Below are 27416 nucleotides of genomic sequence, written 5' to 3'. Positions count from 1 at the left end.
ACGAGTTTGGCTCAAAAACAACGATTGCCCTGTGTTTAAAATGTTCAGAAAATGTGGCGGAACGACTAACGCTTTTTGTTTCCTGACGACTCTATTTCAGGGACAATTAAGGTGCGTTTGGTGTGTACAACATCGGAATAATAAACGGGCGGAGCTTCTTCGATTCATTTCATTATACAACGCATTTACTAGGAAACGGTCAACGCCGATTGTTATACCAAGCGCCATTAACAGCAAGCAAACGCTGCTGTTGTTTTTGTGTTGATGGGCGAGTGTTTCATTATAAAGACAGGTGAAGTTATAGGCATATTTATGTTTAGTGACACACGGTTTATTTATTTTTTTAATATTTGGAGGCATTAAAAGTTGTCCTTAGCTGATTTCTGTTTGAGCGAACAAGCTATCTTACAGACAGACAACAACTGTAGTGGTCGTTCGTTCAGTTGGAGTTAAATTGTCTGCTAAAGCGTGTTAGCAGTATGTCAGAATCCGGCCACAGTCAACCTGGGATGTATGGGCCAGGACGGCGGAGAAGGCGACGCCGTGTCGAACGGGAAGTTGGAGCGCCAGGCCAGAATCTGTCCGGTCCAAGTCGTGATCGAGAATACCAACCGAGGGAACGAAGGGTAACACTCTTTAGACACATACACTATATTGACAAAAGTATTTGGCCACCTGCCTTGACTCACATATGAACTTGAAGTGCCATCCCATTCCAAACCCTCAAGGGTTCAATATGATGCCGGTCCACCTTTTGCAGCTATTACAGCTTCAACTCTTCTGGGAAGGCTGTCTACAAGGTTGCAGAGTATGTTTATAGGAATTTTCCCAACATTCTTCCAAAGGCGCATTGCTGAGGTCACACACTGATGTTGGTTGAGAAGGCCTGGCTCTCAGTCTCCGTTGTAATTGATGTTTTGTCGTGTTCAGGTCAGGACTTTGTGCAGGCCAGTCAAGTTAATCCACACCAGAGTCTGTAATCCATGTGTTTATGGACCTTGCTTTGTGCACTGGTGCACAGTCATGTTGGAAGAGGAAGGGGCCCACTCCAAACCGTTTCCACAAGGTTTTGAGTATGGAATTATCCAAAATGTTTTGGTATCCTGAAGCACACAAAGTTCCTTTCACTGGAACTAAGGAGCCAAGCCCAACTCCTGAAAAAACTACCCCACACCATAATTCCCACTCGACACAATGCAGTCCGAAATGTACCGTTCTGCTGGCAACCTCCAAACCCAGACTCGTCCATCAGATTGCCGGATGGAAAGGAGTGATTCATCACTCCAGTGAACGCGTCTCCACTGCTCTAGACTCCAGTGACGATGAACTTTACACCACTGCATCTGACGCTTTGCATTGGACTTGGGGATGTATAGCTTAGATACAGCTGCACAGCCATGGAAACCCATTCCATGAAGCTCCCTGCGTACTGTACGTGGGCTAATTGGATGGTCACATGAAGTTGGAGCTATGTAGCAGAAAGTCGGCGACCTCTTTGTACTATGCTTTTCAGCATCCTCTGACCCCTCTCTGTCAGTTTACGTGGCCTACCACTTGGTGGCTGAGTTGCTGTTGTTCCCAACTCTTCCATTTTCTTATAATAAAGCCGACGGTTGACTATGGAACATTTAGGAGCGAGGACATTTCATGACTGGATTTGTTGCACAGTTGGCATCCTATGACAGTTCCACGCTGGAAATCACAGAGCTCCTGAGAACAACCCATTCTTTAACACATTTTTGTAGAAACAGTCTCCATGTCTAAGTGCTTGATTTTATACACCTGTGGCCAGGCCAATTGATTAGGACACCTGATTCTGATCATTTGGATGGGTGGCCAAACACTTTTGGCAATATACTGTACGTTGCGTTCAGTTTACTGTTACATGAACTGTGTGATTTGTTTTTAGGACGGCAGTGAGGACACACTCGGCCTTCTCATTCAAAAGACCCCCATCATTCTGGTGAAGCCCCCAGGAGAGAGGGTAATATATGTACAGTACACAGTAAAAAAAAAATACTGTACATTACGCTATGTGCTGCAAACTCTTGTTCTGTAAAAAGAATCGTGGTTGACCACAAAATAGGCAAACATGTTTTTGAGTTAGACATGATCATCAATCTAATTTCAATACTACTTGTCCTCAATAGTGTACTGCGTGAGCTGACGTCTATACCAGCTGAACGCTCCAAACTCAGAAATAATCCAAAGCCAAAAACATACCAAAGAGGTCCTGTTATGCAAAACCAACCTTTCCTACCTTTTGGTACCTGTTTTGTGTATCTGGTATTCCTTTAAGTCCCGAAAATTGAAATCAATCAATGGAGGCACTGTGGAGATAATTATAAAACAATCTCGCCTTCTTTAAAACATGCTCCAAATGAGCAGTTTGGAATTTGAGACTCTAGTAGCTAAGATAGGCTCCAGCATCCCCTGTGGCCCCAAAGGGAATAAGCGGTAGGAAATGGATGGATGGATGACGTAGTTTACCTTAGTTACATGTATGGTAAAGCTTGCACGACTTCGCCATTTTCATTCAGTTTTAGTCCAAAGTTGTAGTCAAGTCACTTATTTTTCGCTATCCTCTTGTTGTGGGGCAGACTGGCTTGACATGCACATGTAAGCTCTGCTGTTGTCATAATTAATAAAAAGTAGTATATAGTTCTAACTTTAGAACTTAGTCAGTAGAATTTATATGGAAGCGCTAAAAATAATGCTTATTCTGAAGAGAAAGTCAAAAAGCGACTTGATGATCTGTAAAACAAGATCTATGAACAATTTTGACCACAGAAACACTATTACATGTTGTGTGGACCACATGGAAATGTTGCTAAACTGCATGAGCAAGATGCTGCAACAAAGACATGCTCATAAGAACATAGCTGACTTGTATAGCTGCAGCGATTATTTTAGTAATCTATCTATAGTATGGGTTATCTTCTTTGATTAATGGAAAACACACTTTATAGCCCTAATTATAAGGAAAATGGTTTAACTAAACTAAGATTATTTCGTTTGCCATAATCGTTTTTTTATTCTACTTTCACACATGTGAAATTGCACTTTTCACATGTGTGCTCTAATAAAAATAATACACACACCAGGAGGTGGGGGAAATAACCGATTTTTTTGATGCATCGCAATTCTGACATGGCTGATTGTAAAAATGATTAGTAAACATCAATAATTGATCATTTATTTATTGTTTTATTTACAGTGAGCCACCTCACCAAGAGATCCGACTAGCTCCTTCTTCATTTTAGGCAACTTATGTTCTAGTTTTGCACACATTTTCATTAATTTAATAAATGTAATTGGAATTAATTCAACTGTTTCTTATTACAAATGCACTTTAAAAGTTGCAACTGATGAAAGCTTATTCAGTGAAATGAAAATAAATGTAAAATTGCAATAATATACACAAATTAAAGGCCTACTGAAATGAGATTTTCTTATTTAAACGGGGATAGCAGGTCCATTCTATGTGTCGTACTTCATCGTTTCGCGATATTGCCATATTTTTGCTGAAAGGATTTAGTAGAGAACATTGACAATAAAGTTCACAACTTTTGGTGCTGATAAAAAAGCCTTGCCTTTACCGGAAGTCACAGACGATGACGTCACAAGGGTGAGGGCTCCTCACGTCCTCACAGCAAGAGCTGTTTGGACAGAGAAAACGACAATTTCCCCATTAATTTGAGCGAGGATGAAAGATTCGTGGATGACGATATTGATAGCGAAGGACTATAAAAAAAAAATTAAAAAAAGTTTTAAAAAAAAAAAAGGCGATTGCATTTGGACGGATTCAGGTGTTTTTAGACATATTTACTAGGATAATTCTGGGAAATGCCTTATATTTCTATTGTGTTGCTAGTGTTTTAGTGAGATTAAACAGTACCTGATAGTCGGAGGGGTGTGTCCAAGTGTGTCTTGAGGCCAGTGTCTGAGGGAAGTCACGGCAGATACAAGGATGGTCGTCGGGAACCATGTTCGCTTGACCGCTCTGGTCCATAGTAAAGCTTCCCCTGCGGGAATTTTAAACAAGGAATCACCGTGTGTTTGTGTGGCTAAAGGCTAAAACTTCCCAACTCCATCTTTCTACTTTGACTTCTCCATTATTAATTGAACAAATTGAAAAAGATTCAGCAACACAGATGTCCAGAATACTGTGTAATTGAGCGATGAAAAGAGACGACTTTTAGCCGTAAGTGGTGCTGCGCTAATATTTCCTGACAGTCCGTGACGTCACGCGCACGCGTCATCATTCCGCAACGTTTTCAACCAAGAAACTCCGCGGGAAATTTAAAATTGCCATTTAGTAAACTAAAAAGGCCGTAATGGCATGTGTTGCAATGTTAATATTTTATCATTGATGTACTAACTATCAGACTGCGTGGTCGGTAGTAGTGGGTTTCAGTAGGCCTTTAAAGCACACAGCAGCTCCCCCCTCCCTTTTTCTTGTCTTCCCCACACTCATCCAATCACTAATCAGGACACTTTTACAGACTTCCAGACTGTGGGGAAGGTATTAATATGGCCCCATTTCTGGGTGGATTGCACGTGAGAGGTAGTGGGGAAGTTAATCACTTGCAATTCCGTATTGACATGTGTTGCAATGTTAATATTTCATCATTGCTTTATAAACTATCAGACTGCGTGGTCGGTACTAGTGGGTTTCAGTAGGCCTTAAAAGATGCATCAGTAATCGATTTTTAATAGTTTTGTAGTTCCTAAATCGTAATCGAATTGTGAGGTGCCAAAGATTCCCACCTCTTCTCCAACAGCAGCAGTGCGGAAACAATGTTTGTGTATTTAAAGTTCCAGGCGCTTCATGCGGTCCGGATATTTTACATGTTATAAGTTACACTCATTAAACGATTAATCAAAGCAACAGCAGCCTTGCAGAAACAATGTTTGTGTATTTAAAGTTCCAGGCGCTTCATGCGGTCTGGATATTTTACATGTTATAAGTTACACTCATTTAACGATTAATCAAAGCAGCAGAGTGTAATTCCAAACTTTTTACTAATCCAATTAATGCGTTTAATTGATTAATTGTTGAAACCCTACACTGTTGTATCTGTTCTGTAGTGTTTTAGATCATTTTGGGATTTTTTTGAGTGTTTGATGTTTTTGCCACTGTACAAGACACATATAGAAAGCCAGTCACACTCACGTTCACACCTGTAGACGATTTTCAGTCGCTAATTAGCTTAATGTATGTTTTTGGGATGTGGGATGCAGCTGCAAAAAATCCTGCACATCCACAGAGTTGCACACATTTAAACTCCACACAGAGATGTTCCAACTGAGAGACCGATGTGCTTGTAGGCCACGGTGCGGCCGACATGATCATTGTGGCATTATATTTCATGCTCATTGTCTCATCTTTTTGTTGTTATGTCATTTGGAAGGCTAAGCCATCACAGAGTACGCCGGGCAGTGGAGCTCCAGTTCTTGAGAAGCCAATCATGTTGATGAAAGCTCGCGATGACGGAGTGAAAACGGTGACTCCACCAGAGGCGACACCTCAGCCTTCGGGTACTGGGCCCTCCAAAGTGGAGAGGGAAGGCCAACGACCCACCCAGCCTGTTTACCAGATCCAAAACCGAGGAATGAATGCTTCTGCATCGAGCAGCGCTGTGGATCGTGAGTCGTCATTGATTTCACACAAAAAATTGCAGTTATGATCTAGCCTTCCTTGGTGTACAAAACTGAAAATTTATTTTTTTGCCCTGATTTCAGCACTGGTTGGTCAGTCTAAACTCCTCCCACCGGAGAAGATGAAGCACAGCATCAAGCTAGTGGATGAACAAATGAACTGGTGTGACAGCGCCATGGAGGTGAGTCCAGCAGTTTCTATACTATTTAGTTGGGATGTTGTAATCAGGGTTTTATGCTGCCGATTCCCATCATTCATAAGTGAGATCGGTCGATACCAATTAAAGGTCTCCCCTACATAAAGCGATCGCGGCGCAACGCCACAACAAACTTAATACCGCTATATATATTGTAAGAATGGATATACCATGTTTAGTCTCCTATTTACATACTTTTGGCCATAATACGTTTGAAAAACATCTCAAATATCATAAAATATTCCTCATTGCTTTATTTTGAAAAAAATAAAGCCCTAAAAGTCCTCCTGTGTTGGTGGAATTGTTTCCTCTGTGTTTGTAATTATTAACAAAAAGCAAAAAATATTCAGAATTGTTTTTTTTCCACTCTTTGTCCCTTTCTGGGTCACAGGGGGTGCTGGAGCCTATCCCAGCTACACTTGGGCGGAAGGCAGGGTTCACCGTGGAAAAATCGCCACCTCCTCACCTAAACACTCTAGTATTGATCATATACGATTATCTTTGGTATCACCACCACCAACAGTTGTTGTTATATTATCCTCTCTCGAGACGCTTATTAATCTACTTGTTAATTTCCAGTTAATAACTACTTACTTTCCGCTGTAATGTGGTTCCATCTACACTTTTTAAGCTTTACTAAACACTTATTTCTTGGTGTTGTTTAAAGCTAGATTAGCATTTAGCTTGGCTCTTAGCATGCCTTCTCTTGGCTTGCTGTCAGCATGTGACTTGTTTAGCCTCATACTCCAGTGATAATGTTAATGATAATGTTACTTAAAGGGGAACTGCAATTTTTTTTTTGGAATGATGCTTATAACTTAAAATCCTTATGTAAGACAAGAACATTCATTTTTTAATGCATTCTAAACCGTAAATAAAAGTCAGCTAACAATGGAGTGAATAGAAGTTGCTCAAAAAAATCTCCGGACACCACTATCAATGTTTTACATACACTGTATCTAAATCTGGTATCAGGAAGATTCATTATAACGTATAATATTTACATATTTTGCTCATTTTAGGCATACGTATCACAATGATCACTTTTCCCTTCAACTACAACAAACCTACTACTTACAGCATACTTAGTAAGAGACAACAAGTATTACTTTTGGACAAATTATGATGCAGAACCTTATATTTTTTTTAGCCAAATTATTAAGAGGATGAGCAATAAGTTTTAGAAGCTGCATGCGTCATGTAGCAGTATTGCTAAGTGCTGAACAAGATACACAAACTACATAGTAAAACAAAGACATACTTTATAATGTCTGCTCTCACTGAAATGCCAATTGATAGGATGTTCATAACTTCCCGTTTAGATTAAGAATGTATCATAATCCACACTAAGGGTTAAAAACAGTTCCGCAAGCGAACATCTTATCGTGTCTTTCTCGCCATCTTCGTGATGATTTATAATCTACCCCGACAGAGACAAGCGGTAGAAAATGGATGGATGGATGGATGGATGAACTTTTATCAACTTAGAAGCGAAGCAGCACCAGCAGCTGGTCACCGGCTTAATACGTCAATATAGCAGCATAAGATAGTTAGCTCTCAATCAATCAATGCACTTCTAAAAATAAATTGTCTTTGTTGGCACTAACAATAACAACATCTTTAATACTTGGTTTGAATTCAGTTTACGAGATGTAAATAAAGTATTGTTAGCGGTTTTTGGATGATTATTTAGAGGGCTTTTAAGGGGAACTACACTATTTTTGGAATTTTGCCTATCGTTCACAATCATTATGAAAGACATGATGACGGATAGATTTTAAAAAATGCATTCTTCCCCGTCGTCTCCTACCAGTCGGATGTGCCCTAAACACTTCCCTAGGGAGGCGTTTGGGTGGCATCCTGACCAAATGCTTGGACCATCTCATCTGATTCCTCTCTATGTGGAGGAGCAGTGGCTTTACTTTGAGCTCCTCCCGGATGGCAGAGCTTCTCACCCTACCTCTAAGGGAGAGCCCCGCCCACCCGGCAGAGGAAACTCATTTCGGCCGCTTAAACCTGTGATCTTGTCCTTTCGGTCATAACCCAAAGCTCATGGACATAGGTGAGGATGGGAACGTAGATCAACTGGTAAATTGAGAGCTTTGCCTTCTGGCTCAGCTCCTTCCTCACCACAACGGATCGATACAGTGTCCGCATCACTGAAGAAACCACACCGATCCGCCTGTCGATCTCACAATCCACTCTTCCCTCACTCGTGAACAAGACTCCGAGGTATCAAAACTCCTCCACTTGGGGCAGGGTCTCCTCCCCAACCCGGAAATGGCACACCACCTTGGATAGACTATGTCTCCCGGCTAGCCTGGGAATGCCTCGGGTTGCCCCGGGAAGAGCTAGACGAGGTGGCTGGGGAGAGGAAAGTCTGGGCTTTCCTGCTTAGGCTGCTGCCCCCGCGACCCGACCTTGGATAAGCGGAAGAAGATGGATGGATAGATCAACGTAAACAAACGTAAATAAAAGTTGGCTTACAGCGGAACCAGTGGAAGCGCCACTATTTTGCCCATACAATCCAACAATACTCCATTTACATATCGTGACATGAGTATTAACCAAGTATTAGTGATATTGTTATTATCAGCACTAACACAGACAAACTAATTATAGCGGCGTCGTTATCACAAGCTAAAGTGCCTTCATAACATATATATATGCTTACATTATTTATATAAAACCTTAATGGAGGTGTTTGGATGTTTTTTTGTAGGCGGAATTGCGCAACTCCCATAGGCTCCATTGTAAGTGGACTTTTGATTGCATTTATTTAATATTTTATAATGCAAAACAAACATTTGTTTCGCATGTCTTCCATAATGATTGTGAACAATAAGCAAAATTCCCCCAAAAACGTGCAGTTCCCCTTTGCGTACCTGTTTGAAATGCAGTTTATTTGCATTAACGGAGTTGATAATTATTAGATTAGGGGAGAAGTTTCAAATTTTTTTATGGAGTTACAAAATAAGCTTGCTAGCTTTTTAGCTAGAGGACTAAGAATATAATGTCAGCCATAGAGGAACGCCATTTTTGATTGGCATTAAAAGACATTAATCTGAAATGGCAATCACATACTTTTCCACAAATATCTGCTCTTACTGATCGGTGGTTGATTGATTGGCACATCTATACTACTTGAATATTTCATTTTTCGCTTACGGAACCAATATTTAACTGATGTTTTTTTGTGTGTTTTGTTTTGTTTTTGGCAGTACCTGCGGGACCAAACAGATATGCTTGTGGTGGGGGTCATTGGTCTGCAGGGAAGTGGGAAATCAACTGTCATGTCACTGCTATCAGCCAACACCGCAGAAGAAGACCAAAGGTAAATATGATCTTTGACTTACAGTACATCACATATATATTATAAAGCAGCGAGGGCTGCGTGCCGCCATTGTTGTTTAAATCAAACAGTCGCTTCGGCGCTACATCACATCTATGAAATCTCGCCCGGCGATCCTGATTGGTTCATTGTTTTTTGCTATCTGGAAAGAGTTTGCAACGCCTTCGAGCCCAGACCTTTGTGTGGAGCTCAGCGATTTACTAGGGTCTGGCGAGAGTCAGGTTAGAGGGGACCAACATTCAACCGGCCACAATCAATCTGATCAACTCTATGCAATGGAGATGTGTGAGGCAAATGGTGGTCACACCAGATACTGACTGCTTTTCTGACCATCCCAGACCCCTAATAAAGCAAAAGTGCATTTTTCAGAGTAGCCGTGTATTGTGGAAAGCCTAAGACACAAATGTGCAGTAATCATGCTGGTAAATCAGCATCTTGATATGCCACACCTGTGAGGTGGGATGGATTACATTGGCAAAGACGAAAGGCTGACTAACACTGATTTATACATATTTGTGAACAATATTTGGGAGGAATCCATTTGTGTATATAGTAAAAGTTGTAGATATTTGAGTTCAACTCATGAAAAATGGAACTAAAAACAAAAGTGTTCATATTTTTGTTCAGTATATATTTCCATCTAGATGAAGAATGTTCCCACGACTCTGCGCTGAGTTGTCCTGTGGCGGCCGATTAGGGTGGGGTGGCCTGGTGTGGACCGCAATGTGCTCCCTGGGGGTGGGGTCGGACTCGTGGGGGCTTGGGTGCTGGTGGGTCGGGGGCGGTCTTCCCGTCCGGTTGCGGGGAGTCTCTGTGTTCCCCCAGGCGGGGTGTCCCGTTTTTTCTACCCATGTGGGGGGGTTGTCTCTTGCTGACTTGAGGTCTGGCCGTCCGTTGCTTCTCTCGTGCCCTGTCCTCTGCCGGGCGCGTCTGTATGTGGCCTGCTGCTGGCTCCAAACACGACGAGTTGATTTTATACCAAAATGGATACATGGATGATACAGCAGAGGATTGGGAGAATGTCATGTGGTCAGATGAAACCAAAATATAACTTTTTGGTATAAACTCAAATCGTTGTGTTTGGAGGAAGAAGAATACTGAGTTGCATCCCAAAAACACCATACCTACAGTGAAGCATGGAGGTGGAAACATCATATTTTGGGGCTGTTTTTCTGCAAAGGGGACAGGACGATTGATCCGTGTTAAGGAAAGAATGAATGGGGCCATGTATCGTGAGATTTTGAGCCAAAACCTCCTTCCATCAGTGAGAGCTTTGAATGGTTGACCAAATACTTATTTTCCACCATAATATACAAATAAATTATTTAAAATTCCTACAGTGTGAATTCTTGGATTTTTTTTTCACATTCTGTCTCTCACAGTTGAAGTGTACCTATGATGAAATTCACAGACCTCTGTCATCATTTTAAGTGGGAGAACTTGCACAATCGGTGGCTGACTAAATACTTTTTTGCCCCACCGTAGGTTGCCTCTCTCTCTTCCCCTCCATCTTTCAGTATTCCTTTTTTTTTTTTAATCTTTCATTATGTATACGTATTGTTGCATTTAAACAATTGTATTGTTGTTAATAGAGGTAAACTATTGGTATTGTTCATGATCAATAGCACTTTTTCTATTGGTATTTGTATTGCTCCAGTTGTAGTGTAAAAATGCTCATTGTCATTTCTATATTATTATTTATTTCACTAACTGCTTCTTTGCTATCACTTTTACGATCATATTTGTACATCTCGTATGTGCTGGTGTTGTTCTATTGTTGTTGTTGTTGTTATTGTTGTGTTTGCTGTTGTTGTTTTTGTCTCCCTGTCTAATGCCCCTCTTGTCCCCACAATTTCCCCCTCTGTCTTCCTTTTTTTCTCTTTCTATCCCCTCCTGCTCTGGTCCGGCTGCACCAAATGATAATATAAATACATTTAATAAAGTAAATTATTTTGTAGTGTAGTCTGAATAGCCGATATTGTGGGGTATGAGATAATTATTCCATTGCGACTCTATCCATCCATCCATTTTCTAACGCTTGTCCCTTTTGGGGTAGCGGAGGGGTACTGGAGCCTATCTCAAATATAATTTTTATCATTATTTCTGTCCTATCCAGATTTGCAATGACATCCAATGAGTTCTTAAGCACTGATATTTTTTTTACATACAAAATATCTTAATATCTTCTAACTACAATTTTATAAAAGGACAGATCATTTTATACTATAAAACCTATTTAAATATATTTTCTAAGCTAAAACAATAATCGCTAAGCAAAGTAATAGTTCCTTTGCTTCAAAGAGGTAATGGTGGGCCAATCTGAAGGAATTACAGTTCAAAGTTAAGATAAGATAATAATCAACCTACGTATATTTGTACTTTTATATTTAGAGAGAAGCAATGGAAGACCAGACTGTTCAGAGGATTCATATATGCTGTGTGTGCGCATTGTGATGATACACTTCATGAACACAGAGGGGCACTGGAGCTGCTCTTGTTGAGGGCCATTTACTAACTCTTTGTTTCTATTTTTTACGTTTGTGGTTTTTGACAGTGCAAAAAAACATTTGTGTGGGAGTTCTGTGAATGCGTGCAAAAAGACTTGGTTGAACCAGACCTTTTTTTCGGGTGAGAGCGGTGGCTCAATGGTGTGGTCTGGGGTTTCACTTTCAGAAAATACAATTTAAAGAACAAAACTACAAAAAAAAAAGCAAACAATGAGAAAGAAAATGTTTATACAACAATAATAATAATCATCGTATTAATAATAATAGTGGGCTTTGTGATGCAGTCTGTTTTATAGTTCAACTTTTTGGTTATGGTTTATTTCGAACATTCTGTTAAAATACAATACGTCACCTAATTCCAGTTTGTCATTTCAGCATGTCATATAAATAGTCGGAAGAGGCAGAACTTATTTAATCTGACCCTTTTCTGCTTTATAGCAATTTCTAACACATTTTTTTTCACGTACTGTAGTAAACCTGTAAGTTAAAGTTGAAATGTGGTGTGGTGAAATTTGTCATTTATGGTGATTTAACCCCCAATTCCAACCCTTGATGCTGAGTGCCAAGCAGGGAGGTAATGGGTCCCATTTTTTTAGTCTTTGGTATGACTCGGCCAGGGTTTGAACTCACAACCTACAGTTCTCAGGGCAGACACTCTAACCACTAGGCCACTGAGCACAAACAAACTGCACATCCAAGTTGGATTAGCCTTTCTGGAAACCCTAAAAACATCCAAAATGTCCCCTGGATCCTTTCTATTGAATCATAAGTAAGTTCCCCAGTTGGTCCGGATACAAGCAGCTTGAACAGCAGATACCGAGCTATACATGCTTTTATGTTACTCTCAAAGTGTCCAATAAGACCAGAAAATAAGAGTAGGAATTGTCGCGAACATTTTTTGAAAGCAGTGTTTGTATTGTGCCTCAAAATACGAAGTGGCCTTTGCTATGTTTTTAAACATGCAGGAGACATACAACTTTTTATGGGCATTTTAGACACAGTCCAAAGTGCATCTACTAGGGAACCCACATTTTTTCTTCTTTTTTTTCTGCGTTCAAGGTTGGCTCATGGGAGAGAGGCTGCACATTCTTTGCTCAAGGCGTGAGAAGTTTTTTTCATTTACGAGATATCTTCATATTTATTATATATTATAAAACTAACAGCAGTAAAAAAAAGCCAGCAGACACAACCGCATCAATTAAATTAATTTTATGCAACCCTCTAAGTCCCCCAAAATGCTATTCAGCAACATCATAAAATGATGTTGCTGAATAGAAAATATGTTTAAACTTTTTTATTTCTGACAGACCATGCAAATATGTCGACACACACATGCATGACGGATAATTCTCTGTCAATCGTCAGTCGTTGCACAGTGAGCACCGAGTGTGTCAGTTTGCTTGTACTTTTCAGAGGTTCTAAATAGTACTCGCAAAATGGTGATGAGTGTTGATAAATCACATTGTTTGCTGTACAGTATATATTTGCATCTTCTTTCAATACTGTTGCCACCGCCAAAAACATGCACCTGGGGATATGTTGATTGGCAACAGTAAATTGGACCTAGTGTGTGAATGTGAGTGTGAATGTTGTCTGTCTATCTGTGTTGGCCCTGTGATGAGGTGGGGACTTGTCCAGGGTGTACGCCGCCTTCCGCCCGAATGCAGCTGAGATAGGCTCCAGAACCCCCCTTTTACCCCAAAAGGGACAAGCGGTAGAAAATGGATGGATGGATGGGTGGGTATTTATTTTGTATATTTATGAAGACAAAGATGCAATATGGATTGCACGCCTTATTCTGCTCACTTAACAAACGCAATCCAGTTTTTACATGTTTGGTAGATCAATTCTGCGTGTGCTATTAGGTTTGCACATGTTTTAGTACACACAAATCAGGCCCTTACAGTATAATTTCCCAGCATATTTATGTTGGTTTGGTTTTAGAATGCGCGGGTTCCCTCCGGCTACTCCGGCTTCCTCCCACTTCCAAAGACATGAACCTGGGGATAGGTTGATTGGCAACACTAAAAATTTGCCCTAGTGTGTGAATGTGAGTGTGCTGAATGTTGTCTGTCTATCTATGTTGGCCCCGCGATGAGGTGGCGACTTGTCCAGGGTGTACCCCGCCTTCCGCCCGATTGTAGCTGAGATAGGCACCAGCGCCCCCCGCGACCCCAAAGGGAATAAGTGGTAGGAAATGGATGGATGGGTGGTTTTAGCCTTTTTTAATGACCCCCGTTTCTGTTAATTCATTAGTACGTGTTCAGTATGCAATACTAAATGTTTTGCTTTTATTTTGTACTTTCTGATATGGAACTAATTAAACATTCAAGTTGTTTGCTTACACAGGGGTTATGTATTCCGAGCCCAAACTCAAGAGATGAAGGAACGTGGTGGAAACCAAAGCACAGGGATTGACTTCTTCATCACACAGGAGAGGGTCATCTTCTTGGACACACAGGTAGGAATCATTTTCTTTTTTTTCATTACTGTGAAAATTTTGGATTACATTCTTCTTCTCTTTTGGGTTTGTCTTAATAGCCAATACTCAGCCCGTCCATTCTGGACCACTTCATAAACAACGACCGCAAGTTACCCCCAGAGTACAACCTTCCTTATACTTACGTGGAGATGCAGGTCTGCATGTCATAGCAAGAGCACCATGGTAAAAAAGATGAGCTATCCTTTTTAACACTTGCTCTTCAACCTCCTAACAGTCTCTTCAGATAACTGCCTTCTTGTTTACCGTGTGCCATGTGGTCATTGTGGTCCAAGATTGGTTCACCGATTTAAACCTCTACAGGTGGGTGCTTCGTATCCATGACAGTGCACAGCAACTAACTGAGACAACAACACAAAACCTCCCACAGGAATGTTGGGCATGTCTCCTTTTAGCGTAAGAGGATATTGGTCTGCCACTCTTTTATAAGTTCAACAATGTTCTCACAGTTGGTCTAGAGGAAGACAAATCTAGACTTGTTGAAAACAACATGCAATGGACCTGCCTAACCTGCACTATCAGTTATTTACTGTATTGGCTATGCTGTTATCCTCTTCCAATGGGGTAAGATTGTGTGAGAAAGGTGATGGTCCCCCATAGGGGAGCGGAAGCAATGGATGTCGAGCGGGTCTAACATGATACTGTGAAAGTTCAATCCATAGTGGATCCAGCACAACCGAGAGAGTCCAGTCCAAAGTGGATCCAACACAGTAGCGAGAGTCCCGTCCATAGTGGAGCCAACAGGAAACCATCCCAAGCGGAGGCGGGTCAGCAGCGTAGAGATGTCCCCAGCCGATACGCAGGCAAGCGATCCATCCTGGGTCCCGACCCGGGACGAGCGGTCCATCCTCTGCACAGCCAGTACTTCATCCATGGCCACCGGACCGGACCCCCTCCACAAGGGAGAGTGGGACAGAGGAGAAAAAGAAAAGAAACGGCAGATCAACTGGTCTAAAAAGGGGGTCTATTTAAAGGCTAGAGTATACAAATGAGTTTTAAGGTGAGACTTAAATCCTTCTACTGAGGTGGCATCTCAAACTGTTACCGGGAGGGCATTCCAGAGTACTGAAGCCCGAACGGAAAACGCTCTATAGCCTGCAGACTTTTTTTGGGCTCTGGGAATCACTAATAAGCCGGAGTCCTTTGAACGCAGATTTCTTGCCGGGACATATGGTACAATACAATCGGCAAGATAGGCTGGAGCTAGACCGTGTAGTATTTTATACGTAAGTAGTAAAACCTCAAAGTCACATCTTAAGTGCACAGGAAGCCAGTGCAGGTGAGCCAGTATAGGCGTAATATGATCAAACTTTCTTGTTCTTGTCAAAAGTCTAGCAGCCGCATTTTGTACCAACTGTAATCTTTTAATGCTAGACGTGGGGAGACCCAAAATAATACGTTACAGTAATCGAGACGAGACGTAACAAACGCATGGATAATGATCTCGGCGTCACTACTGGACAAAATGAAGCGAATTTTAGCGATATTACGGAGATGAAAGAAGGCCGTTTTAGTAACAGTCTTAATGTGTGACTCAAACGAGAGAGTTCGGTCGAGGATGATATCCAGATTCTTTACAGAGTCGCCTTTTTTAATTGTTTGGTTGTCAAATGTTAAAGTTGTATTATTAAATATAGGTCGGTGTCTAGCAGGACCGATAATCAGCATTTCCGTTTTTTTGGCGTTGAGTTGCAAAAAGTTAGCGGACATCCATTGTTTGATTTCATTAAGACACGCCTCCAGCTGACTACAATCCGGCGTGTTGGTCAGCTTTAGGGGCATGTAGAGTTGGGTGTCATCAGCATAACAGTGAAAGCTAACACTGTATTTGCGTATGATGTCACCTAGCGGCAGCATGTAGATGTTGAAGAGTGCAGGGCCAAGGACCGAACCCTGGGGAACTCCACACGTTACCTTAACATAGTCCGAGGTCACATTGTTATGGGAGACGCACTGCATCACGTCAGTAAAATAGGAGTTAAACCAAGACAGGGCTAAGTCTGACATACCAATTCGTGTTTTGATACGCTCTAATAAAATATTATGATCGACTGTATCGAAAGCAGCGCTAAGATCGAGGAGCAGCAACATAGATGGCGGATCAGAATCCATCGTTAGCAAAAAATCTTTTGTCGTTTTTGCGAGGGCTGTCTCAGTAGAGGGATTTGCCCTGAAACCGGATTGAAAGGTTTCACATAGATTGTTAGACGCTAAGTGTTAGTTTAGCTGCTCCGCAACAATTTTTTCGAGGATTTTTGAAATAAAGGGAAGGTGAGACACCGGTCGGTAGTTTACCAAGAGGTCAGGATCGAGGTTAGGTCTTTTAAGGAGAGAATGAATAACCGCTTTTTTGAATGCTAGGAGAACAGTGCCAGAGGAAAGTAACAAGTTTATAATATATAGCTCTGATGGACCTAATAATACAAAGAGCTCCTCCATAAGTTTCCCAGGAAGTGGGTCAAGTAAACATGTTGTTTGTTTTATTCCATTTACACGTTGTTAAAATTCTTCTAAAGTTATTTCATCAAAACGAGAGAAACTATTTTGGAGGGCAGTATCCGCCATATATTCAGTCGTATCTGTGTTAATAGAACCCAGTTGTAGCTGGAAAGCATTGTCTTTAATCTCCTTTCTAATGAGTTCAATTTTCTTATTGAAGAATTTCATAAAGTAATATGCCGAGTAGGTGGAGCTACTGGAAGGAGTCCCTTGTTGGGTTAGCGATGCTACCGTACTAAACAAAAAATTAGGATCATTTTTATTAAGGCGGATGAGATTTGAGTAATAATTAGTTTTAGCTAAGGTAAGCATGCGTTTATAAGTTATTAAACTATCACTCCATGCTTGATGGTAAACCTCAAAATTAGTCGCGCGCCATTTGCGTTCCAGCCTTCTACATGATAATTTCTGAGCTCTAGTTTCTTCTGTAAACCATGGGTTACGCCTTTTCGGAGTCTTTTTTAACTTCAGCGGTGCTATACTATCAATGGTTTCGCGCAAGGCGTAGTTAAAATTGTTAGTGAGGTCATCAATAGAGCCCACACAATTTCGGAATGGTGCCATTACCGAGAGCAGTAGGCCAGCAAGGGTTGTCATTGTAGCAGCAATAATGTTGCGGCTGCTATAGCAGTTATTATTATTATTAGCTTGCCAAACATGAGTCTGAACCTCGAATTTTATAAAGTAATGATCGGACATTACTTTAGTTTACGGGAGTATCATAACTTTGGAAACGATGATACCCCTGACAAGCACTAGGTCTACCGTATTACCGTTGCATTGCGTGGGTTCATTTATTATTTGTGTAAGACCACAGCTATCAATCATAGTCTGGAGCGCCACGCACGGTGGGTCAGATGGGGTAATCATATGCATATTAAAGTCACCCATTATAATTACATTATCGGCGTGCGTCACTAGATCAGCAACGAACTTTGAGAATTCATTGATAAAGTCCAAATAAGGCCCTGGGCGGCGGTAGATAACAGCTAGGTATAGAGGCAGCGGCGTGACAGATTACATAGTAAGCACTTCAAACGATTTATATTTATTATTTAGGTTAGGACTAAGGTTAAAGTTTTCGTTGTATAGCCGCAGCCTGTCCGGGCGCCGCCACCTTAGATATTTATGTGGATGAGGACTAACTCGCAGAATAGTATAACATAATAACTGGGAATTGGTTGTCATAGTTCAATAGTGCGCTTATTGTTATTTATGAATGTGTTACTTCAACTATGGTAATTATTATTAGTTAATTAGAAATAATTAAAAAAGAATTTGTACCACTTTTCATATGCTGGAATAACTTTACAGGTGTTACAAATATAATTGAGTTGGGATTATAGATGTCCGATGATGGCTTTTTTGCCGATATCAGATATTCCGATATTGTTCAACTCTTAATTACCAATTCCAATATCAACCTATACCGATAGATACAGTTGTGGAATCAACACATTGTTATGCCTAATTTTGTTGTGATGCCCCACTGGAAGCATTAAACAATGTAACAAGATTTTCCAAAATAAATCTACTCAAGTTATGGAAAAAAATGCCAACATGGCACTCCCATATTTTTATTGAAGTCACAAAGTGCATTATTTTTTTAAACATGCCTCAAAACAGCAGCTTGGAATTTGGGACATGCTCTCCCTGAGAGAGCATAAGTTGGTTGGGGGATTGAGGTCGTGAAAGGGGGGGGGGAAAGCAGGGGTTTATATTGTAGTGTCCCGAAAGAGTTAGTGCTGAAAGGGGTTCTGGGTATTTGTTCTGTTGTGTTTGTTGTGTTACGGTGCGGATGTTCTCTCGAAATATGTTTGTCATTCTTGTTCGGTGTGGGTTCACAGTGTGGCGCATATTTGTAACAGTGTTAAAGTTGTTTATGCGGCCACCCTCAGTGTGACCTGTATAGCTGTTGACCATTCACTTTTGTGTGTGAAAAGCCGTAGATATTATGTGACTGGGCCGGCAGGCTAATGCAGTGCCTTTAAGGCACGCCCCCAATATTGTTGTCTGGGTGGAAATTGGGAGAAATTCGGGAGAATGGTTGCCCTGGGAGGTTGTCGAGAGGGACACTGAAATTTGTGAGTCTCCCGGGTAAATCGGGAGGGTTTGCAAGTATGACTGGGAGACGCAACTGCTCTGTATTTTCTCCCGGATAAATCGGGAGGGTTTGCAAGTATGACTGGGAGACGCAACTGCTCTGTATTTACCTATGTCCATGTACCACTCCGTACAGCGGCGTTTTTCAAAAGTCATAAATTTTACTTTTTTAAACAGATACCGATGATTTCCGATATTACATTTTAAAGCATTTATCGGCCGATAGTATCGGCAGTCCGATATTACCGTACATCTCTCGTTGGGATGAATAACAACCAAGATACAAGGTTTTCTAATTACATAACTAAGGGCATGGTCAATACAACACCATAACTAAGAAGTCAAATTCAGGCTGGTATCGGCACTACCAATCCGGTAACGATACTTTGTGTAAATATATCTAATGTGTCTGGTAAAATTTAAAAAGTAGTGTATTTCAAGTGTTGTTGCTCTTGGGTCATTATTTTCAAGTGCAAAGAAAAAAAATCACGGAAAAAAACATAAAATGGCGTTATAAAATCCAACTGGGTATGTAGTAGAGATGCGCGGTTTGCGGTCTCATCCGCAGAGTCCGCGGGTAAACCGCGGGTTGGGCGGTTGACATGACGAAAAAATAGATTTTAATTAGATTCGGGCGGGTGGCGGTTGAACCATCTGGAGATATTTGATATACATGGTTCTGGGCTTGGTATCCTTTGCCATTCAAAGAGCCATTTAAGACCCGTGTCATAAAGTGAAGTAGTCAATAGGAGACGCTATTATTCTCTTGAATGACTGCCAGCAGTCATCCAGATAATAAGTATTAGTGCGTGCTTTGCAGCCAAAGGCTTTGACGCCTTCTACAACATGTACGATCTGCTTGTCAGTTCAGCATCATGTTGTGTGTGCCTTCCGCGGCAACACGCACACTACTGCAAGGCATACTGGGTGACACAGAGTACACTAATGGTTGTGACATAAACAATTTTAACACTCTTAGTAATATGCGCCACGCTTTGAAGCCACACCAATTGAGAACGACAAACACATTTCGGGAGAACATCCTCACAGTAACACAACATAAACGCAACACAGCAAATACCCATAATCCTTTGTGTTCATGACAAATCCTGACTATTTTATACACCCCCAAACTTTTAATTTTTTGCTGTGCCAGACAGATTTGTTTTTTATTTTTTTGATCCAATATGGCTCCTTCAACATTTTGGGTTGCCAACCTCTGTGGTACGCCAAAAAATCATTAAGTGGTACTTGGAGGGACAATATTTTTTGTGAAAATAGTTTGAGAGCCACTGCAATTGAGATGTACAGATTGTTACTGAAATCATCACTAAACTGCTAGATGTTAGATATATTCCACTCCTCTACATTTCCTTCTGATTGAGGATGCTCCACAGCTGCTTAATTGGGTTCAGGTCAGGATACCTACTTGGCCTCTCTATCACTTTCAAGCAAGGCAGTTTTCTTCATGGACTTTTTATCACATTGGAGAACTGACATGCTGCCCCGAGGATAATGCGCTGCTCCGCACTGCTTTAATTCATAGTTTTCCTCAATGAACCCCAGCTCTCGAGCAATCATGCAGCCCCTGGACATGAGGCTACGGCTGCATTACTATTTAGACAATAATGGCCGTGTGTTATCTTCAGAGTACACAAAATCTGCTTCACAAGCTGTAAATCTACTTTGCTAAAGCATGTACAGTACACATTTCTATAGTAGTTGTGAGCATATATAGTGTGTGTGTAAACACTTAAGTGAGATATTGCATATTATAGTTATTTTGTTTATATTGGTAGATTTCTTCAATCGGCTGAGATGCTAAAGCCATCCACTCCATCTGCAAGCCATGACAGCACAGGCTCTTCTGGAAATGATGACGGTGCAGAGTACTATCCACATATAGGTATGATTTTTTAATTTTTTTTGTTGCACGATACACAACTAGCTTTTTTTGAGTTTAACTAAAAAGTGGATGCTCTCATGCACCCAGTGTTCCTCCAGAATAAGAGCAGGCGGGAGGACTTTTGCCCAAAGAATATTAAGGATATGCACATGGTGGTGGACAAATTAATGGCCCACTCTCATCTCAAATACAAAGGTTCAAAATATTACTCATTGTTAGTAATTTCTTTATAAAGCTGTAAGTGTTGGATGTAAAATGTGTTTTTTCAGGTTCATTGTCCATGCTTGACTGCAACATCTTTCCCGGTCTGGGCCAGAACTATCTGACCACTGAAGTCAACATGTTCCTGCTTCCCATGCAGGACAGTGACTGCGATGATAATCTCACTAAAGCAGGTGAGATTAGCTAAACTTGCAGTCGCCCTTAAAGTCCTAAATGTGGTTGCAAGACTTAATTATAAGTGTACCTTCTTTTAGGGTCTGCCATGACCTATCCGCTCTTTTTCTTGCTTCCGGGGTACAGAGGACACCCCACCTTCTCATCTATGGTGTCCAAGCTGCGCAGCCAAATCCTGGCCATGCCCCGCTGTCAGCTGTCACATACCATCCTTACTGAGAAGAATTGGTGTGTTTTTTTCATTTGTGTTATGTCTTGTTTAACGGAAAATCTTAATTGATAGTCAGGAAAATGTTTAATCAATTTTAATTATATTCAAAGCCAACAGGACGTAAAAGGCATTAACGTTTTTGATGTGGGTAACAACATCCATCCATCCATTTTCTACCGCTTATTCCTTTTTGGGGTCGCGGGGGGCGCTGGCGCCTATCTTAGCTACAATCGGGCGGAAGGCGGGGTACACCCTGGACAAGTCGCAACCTCATCGCATGGCCAACACAGATAGACATATAAGATTTATATATTGTATGACTTTTTTGGCTGAAATTTCTCAATACTTTCGTCGTAAGCAAAAAATGTTGTTGTCATGATATCATTTGATGAAAAAGGTCTTCAAGGGATTAAAATAAACATTACAGGTTTGGTATTTTTGTTTAGGGCTGAAGTTGATTTCAGAAAAAAATCAACATGAATCTAAAGTTTTTTTATACTCTTTGAAAAATTAAAGACTTTTAAGTCTTGTTTGGCTTTGAGGTATTGTCGAATAACTGCCAGTGTATCAAGGACAATAATTCGAACATGAAATGCTGAAATTTAAAATGAAAACAAAACCTTCTAAGGAAAAGTTATAATAGAATAACACAACATAAATCCCTCCATCCATCCATTTTCTACTGCTTATTCACTTTGGGGTCGCAGGGGATGCTGGCGCCTATCTCAGCTACAATAAATAACGCAACAAAAAATGATGGCCAAAAATACAGCAAACATCTACTGAGGACAAAAAATGTCAGCCTTTGTCCCCTCTGGGTTACATTTATTATTAGTCATGTATAGACTAATAATAATCATTGTCATCCCAGGGCATTTAATCGGTTGCAACTGGATCAGACCAATCCAAGTCTATGAGCACGAACTGATGAAGTCTACTTGGATGAGCAGCTAAACATTTTCCAAGACAAACCAAGCAGTCCAGTTGGGATCGATTGAATGCCCTGAGATTATTAGTCATGTTTTACTTTGTAATTATTGATCATTCGTAATCATTATAACTATTATAATTTATGAATCGATCCATCCATCCATCCATCATCTTCCACTTATCCGAGGTCGGGTCGCAGGGGCAACAGCCTAAGCAGGGAAACCCAGACTTCCCTCTCCCCAGCCACTTCGTCTAGTTCTTCCCGGGGGATCCCGAGGCGTTCCCAGGCCAGCCGGGAGACATAGTCTTCCCAACGTGTCCTGGGTCTTCCCCGTGGCCTCCTACCGGTTGGACGTGCCCTAAACACCTCCCTAGGGAGGCGTTCGGGTGGCATCCTGACCAGATGCCCGAACCACCTCATCTGGCTCCTCTCGATGTGAAGGAGCAGCGGCTTTACTTTGAGTTCCTCCCGGATGGCAGAGCTTCTCACCCTATCTCTAAGGGAGAGACCCGCCACACGGCGGAGGAAACTCATTTCGGCTGCTTGTACCCGTAATCTTATCCTTTCGGTCATGACCCAAAGCTCATGACCATAGGTGAGGATGGGAACGTAGATCGACCGGTAAATTGAGAGCTTTGCCTTCCGGCTCAGCTCCTTCTTCACCACAACGGATCGGTACAACGTCCGCATTACTGAAGACGCCGCACCGATCCGCCTGTCGATCTCACGATCCACTCTTCCCTCACTCGTGAACAAGACTCCTAGGTATTTGAACTCCTCCACTTGGGGCAGGGTCTCCTCCCCAACCCGGAGATGGCATTCCACCCTTTTCCGGGCGAGAACCATGGACTCGGACTTGGAGGTGCTGATTCTCATTCCGGTCGCTTCACACTCGGGTGCGAACCGATCCAGCGAGAGCTGAAGATCCCGGTCAGATGAAGCCATCAGGACCACATCATCTGCAAAAAGCAGAGACCTAATCCTGCGGTTACCAAACCGGAACCCCTCAACGCCTTGACTGCGCCTAGAAATTCTGTCCATAAAAGTTATGAACAGAATCGGTGACAAAGGACAGCCTTGGCGGAGTCCAACACTCACTGGAAATGTGTTCGACTTACTGCCGGCAATGCGGACCAAGCTCTGACACTGATCGTACAGGGAACGGATCGCCACAATAAGACAGTCCGATACCCCTTACTCTCTGAGCACTCCCCACAGGACTTCCCGAGGGACACGGTCGAATGCCTTCTCCAAGTCCACAAAGCACATGTAGACTGGTTGGGCCAACTCCCATGCACCCTCAAGAACCCTGCCGAGAGTATAGAGCTGGTCCACAGTTCCACGACCAGGACGAAAACCACACTGTTCCTCCTGAATCCGAGGTTCGACTATCCGACGTAGCCTCCTCTCCAGTACACCTGAATAAACCTTACCGGGAAGGCTGAGGAGTGTGATCCCACGATAGTTGGAACACACCCTCCGGTCCCCCTTCTTAAAGAGAGGAACCACCACCCCGGTCTGCCAATCCAGAGGTACCGCCCCCGATGTCCACGCGATGCTGCAAAGTCTTGTCAACCAAGACAGCCCCACAGCATAGAGAGCCTTAAGGAACTCCGGACGGATCTCGTCCACCCCTGGGGCCTTGCCACCGAGGAGCTTTTTAACTACCTCAGCGACCTCAGCCCCAGAAATAGGAGAGTCCACCACAGATTCCCCAGGCACTGCTTCCTCATAGGAAGACGTGTTGGTGGGATTGAGGAGGTCTTCGAAGTATTCCTTCCACCTATCCACAACATCCGCAGTTGAGGTCAGCAGAACACCATCCGCACCATACACGGTGTTGATAGTGCACTGCTTCCCCTTCCTGAGGCGGCGTATGGTGGTCCAGAATCGCTTCGAAGCCGTCCGGGAGTCGTTTTCCATGGCTTCCCCGAACTCCTCCCATGTCCGAGTTTTTGCCTCCGCGACCGCTGAAGCTGCACACCGCTTGGCCTGTCGGTACCTGTCCACTGCCTCCGGAGTCCTATGAGCCAAAAGGACCCGATAGGACTCCTTCTTCAGCTTGACGGCATCCCTCACCGCTGGTGTCCACCAAGGGGTTTTAGGATTGCTGCCCCGACAGGCACCAACTACCTTGCGGCCACAGCTCCGATCTGCCGCCTCGACAATAGAGGTGCGGAACATGGTCCACTCGGACTCAATGTCCAGCACCTCCCTCGTGACATGTTCAAAGTTCTTCCGGAGGTGGGAATTGAAACTTTGTCCGACAGGAGACTGCCAGACGTTCCCAGCAGACCCTCACAATGCGTTTGGGCCTCCCAGGTCTGTCCGGCATCCTCCCCCACCATCGCAGCCAACTCACCACCAGGTGGTGATCGGTAGAAAGCCCCGCCCCTCTCTTCACCCGAGTGTCCAAAACATGAGGCCGCAAATCCGATGACACAACTACAAAGTCGATCGTGGAACTGCGGCCTAGGGTGTCCTGGTGCCAAGTGCACATATGGACACCCTTATGTTTGAACATGGTGTTTGTTATGGACAAACTGTGACGAGCACAAAAGTCCAAAAACAAAACACCACTCGGGTTCAGATCCGGGCGGCCATTCTTCCCAATCACGCCTCTCCAGGTTTCACTGTCGTTGCCAACGTGAGCGTTGAAGTCTCCCAGTAGGACAAGGGAATCCCCCGGGGGAGCACTCTCCAGTACTCCCTCGAGTGTTCCCAAAAAGGGTGGGTACTCTGAACTGCTGTTTAGTGCATAAGCACAAACAACAGTCAGGACCCGTCCCCCCACCCGAAGGCGGAGGGAGGCTACCCTTTCGTCCACCGGGTTGAACTCCAACGTACAGGCTTTGAGCCGGGGAGAAACAAGAATTGCCACCCCAGCCCGTCGCCTCTCACTGCCGGCAACGCCAGAGTGGAAGAGGGTCCAATCCCTCTCGAGAGAAGTGGTTCCAGAGCCCTTGCTGTGCGTCGAAGTGAGTCCGACTATATCCAGCCGGAACTTCTCTACTTCGCGCACTAGCTCAGGGTCTTTCCCCCCCAGTGACGTGACGTTCCACGTCCCAAGAGCTAGCTTCTGTAGCCGAGGATTGGACCGCCAAGTGCCCTGCCTTCGGCTGTCGCCCAGCTCACATTGCACCCGACCTCTATGGCCCCTGCTATGGGTGGTGAGCCCATTGGAGGGGTGACCCACGTTGCCTCTTCGGGCTGTGCCCGGCCGGGCCCCATGGGGACAGGCCCGGCCACCAGGCGCTCGCCATCGTGCCCCACCTCCGGGCCTGGCTCCAGAGGGGGGCCCCGGAAACCCGCGTCCGGGCGAGGGAAATCTGGGTCCATGATTTTTCTTCTTCATAAAGGTCTTCGAGCTGCTCTTTGTCTGATCCCTCACCTAGAACCTGTTTGCCTTGGGAGACCCTACCAGGGGGCTTTATGCCCCCGGACAACATAGCTCCTAGGATCATTGGGACACGCAAACTCCTCTACCACGATAAGGTTGCAGCTCAGAGAGGAGAATTTATGAACCGGTTACACATAAAACTAATATGTTCTATTTTAATTTTTAGTTTTATGTGTAATTTATGAATCGGTTACACATAAAACTAAAAATTAAAATAGAACATATTATAATAATGTTTTATCTATACTCAAATTATTAAAAAAAAGAAAATCAAAGATTTTTTTAAACACAGTTTGGAAAGGGAATGCTCCAAATATACAATTTTACAGCTAAAATTCACATTCAGACATGTTTACATATTATATTTTTACGTTGTAATATTGAAAAATATGTTGTTTTTTTTCTTTTTTAAAGCTTCCTTTTCTCATGTTTGGATTTGCAGCCCGTTTAAGCAGCAATCTAAACCTATGCATACTGAAATGGATTATATTCTTAATGATGATTATACTACAAGGGATAAATAATAACACTACTACTTATTGACAGTTTTTGTGTTTCCACAGGTTTCACTATGCTGCTCGAATCTGGGATGGCGTGAAAAAATCCACCGCTCTCTCCGAATACAGCCGCCTGCTCTGCTAGCATTGCAGTCTGTCTGCTTTTTAATTGCAGGGAAAAATGGCAACCCAATAATGGGAAACGTAACTGTCAAAGCCCAAAGTGGGGTATCGGGGGGGGGGACTGTGGTAAAAGACGAAGTCACTTTCTATTGTTTGACTAACGTGAACAATTAGGCGGTGCTTGGTCGCCGTTCCCCCAGGAAGTACAGTTTTGTTCTCACGGGACTCTGCATCATGTACATCCACTGTGAGAAAGCAGTATTGTGGACATGTCTGAACATGATCGTCAGTATAAGCCAGCCGTCAGATCTGTGTGACGGTTAGTGTGACTTCACTGCAGCACTTATCTGATAGCAAAATCATTCTTAAATGAATGTAACATTTACAGTATCATTGAGAAATTAAAGAAAAGATCATACGTTTGAAACATTGCACTAGTTTGTTGTACTATTATTTCCACTATGTTAGTTTTTATTGTACCGTGTACCAGGTGCTATGCGAAGATAATTTATATACAGTGGGGCAAAAAAGTATTTAGTCAGCCACCGATTGTGCAAGTTCTCCCACTTAAAATGATGACAGAGGTCTGTAATTTTCATCATAGGTACACTTCAACTGTGAGAGACAGAATGTGAAAAAAAATCCAGGAATTCACATATTAAGAATTTTAAAAATTTTATTTGTAAATTATGGTGGAAAATAAGTATTTGGTCACTTCAAACAAGGAAGATCTCTGACTCTCACAGACCTGTATCTTCTTCTTTAAGAAGCTCTTCTGTCCTCCACTCGTTACCTGTATTAGTGGAACCTGTTTGAACTCTTTATCTGTATAAAAGACACCTGTCCACAGCCTCAAACAGTCAGACTCCAAACTCCACTATGGCCAAGACCAAAGAGCTGTCGAAGGACACCAGGAAAAGAATTGTAGACCTGCACCAGACTGGGAAGAGTGAATTTACAATAGGCAAGCAGCTTTGTGTGAAAAAATCAACTGTGGGAGCAGTTATCAGAAAATGGAAGACATACAAGACCACTGATAATCTCCCACAATCTGGGGCTCCACGCAAGATCTCATCCAGTGGGGTCAAAATGATCATGAGAACGGTGAGCAAAAATCCCAGAACCACATGGGG

At 42.6% G+C, this 27416-nt stretch overlaps 1 protein-coding gene across 2 annotated transcripts; it reads left to right on the top strand.

Moving 5' to 3' along the window:
* Positions 1-144: 144 nt before the first annotated feature.
* Positions 145-26715, top strand: smg9 (SMG9 nonsense mediated mRNA decay factor). Of its 2 annotated transcripts, none has more exons than XM_061916032.1 (13): positions 145-626; positions 1910-1984; positions 5415-5649; positions 5746-5843; positions 9080-9192; positions 14067-14178; positions 14259-14354; positions 14435-14520; positions 20619-20725; positions 20813-20920; positions 20995-21120; positions 21248-21349; positions 26227-26715. In XM_061916032.1, the coding sequence occupies exons 1-13, from the start codon at positions 480-482 to the stop codon at positions 26259-26261; spliced, it is 1440 nt and encodes a 479-aa protein (XP_061772016.1). In that variant the 5' UTR covers positions 145-479; the 3' UTR covers positions 26262-26715. The 2 variants fall into 2 exon arrangements, with proteins under 2 accessions (XP_061772016.1, XP_061772015.1); XM_061916031.1 differs by having other exon boundaries at positions 155-626; positions 21202-21349.
* The last annotated feature ends 701 nt before the right edge of the window (positions 26716-27416 follow it).

The sequence above is a fragment of the Nerophis ophidion genome, linkage group LG11, assembly GCF_033978795.1.
Source record: "Nerophis ophidion isolate RoL-2023_Sa linkage group LG11, RoL_Noph_v1.0, whole genome shotgun sequence".
Lineage (NCBI taxonomy): Eukaryota > Metazoa > Chordata > Actinopteri > Syngnathiformes > Syngnathidae > Nerophis > Nerophis ophidion.
This window is presented reverse-complemented; position numbering and strand designations above follow the sequence as displayed.

Coding starts and splice junctions, on each gene's coding strand:
- smg9 (XM_061916031.1), top strand. CDS start 480: ATGTCAGAATCCGGCCACAGTCAACCTGGGATGTATGGGCCAGGACGG. Junction 14,179..14,258: donor TCATCTTCTTGGACACACAG/GTAGGAATCATT, acceptor TTGTCTTAATAG/CCAATACTCAGCCCGTCCAT. Junction 14,355..14,434: donor ATACTTACGTGGAGATGCAG/GTCTGCATGTCA, acceptor ACCTCCTAACAG/TCTCTTCAGATAACTGCCTT.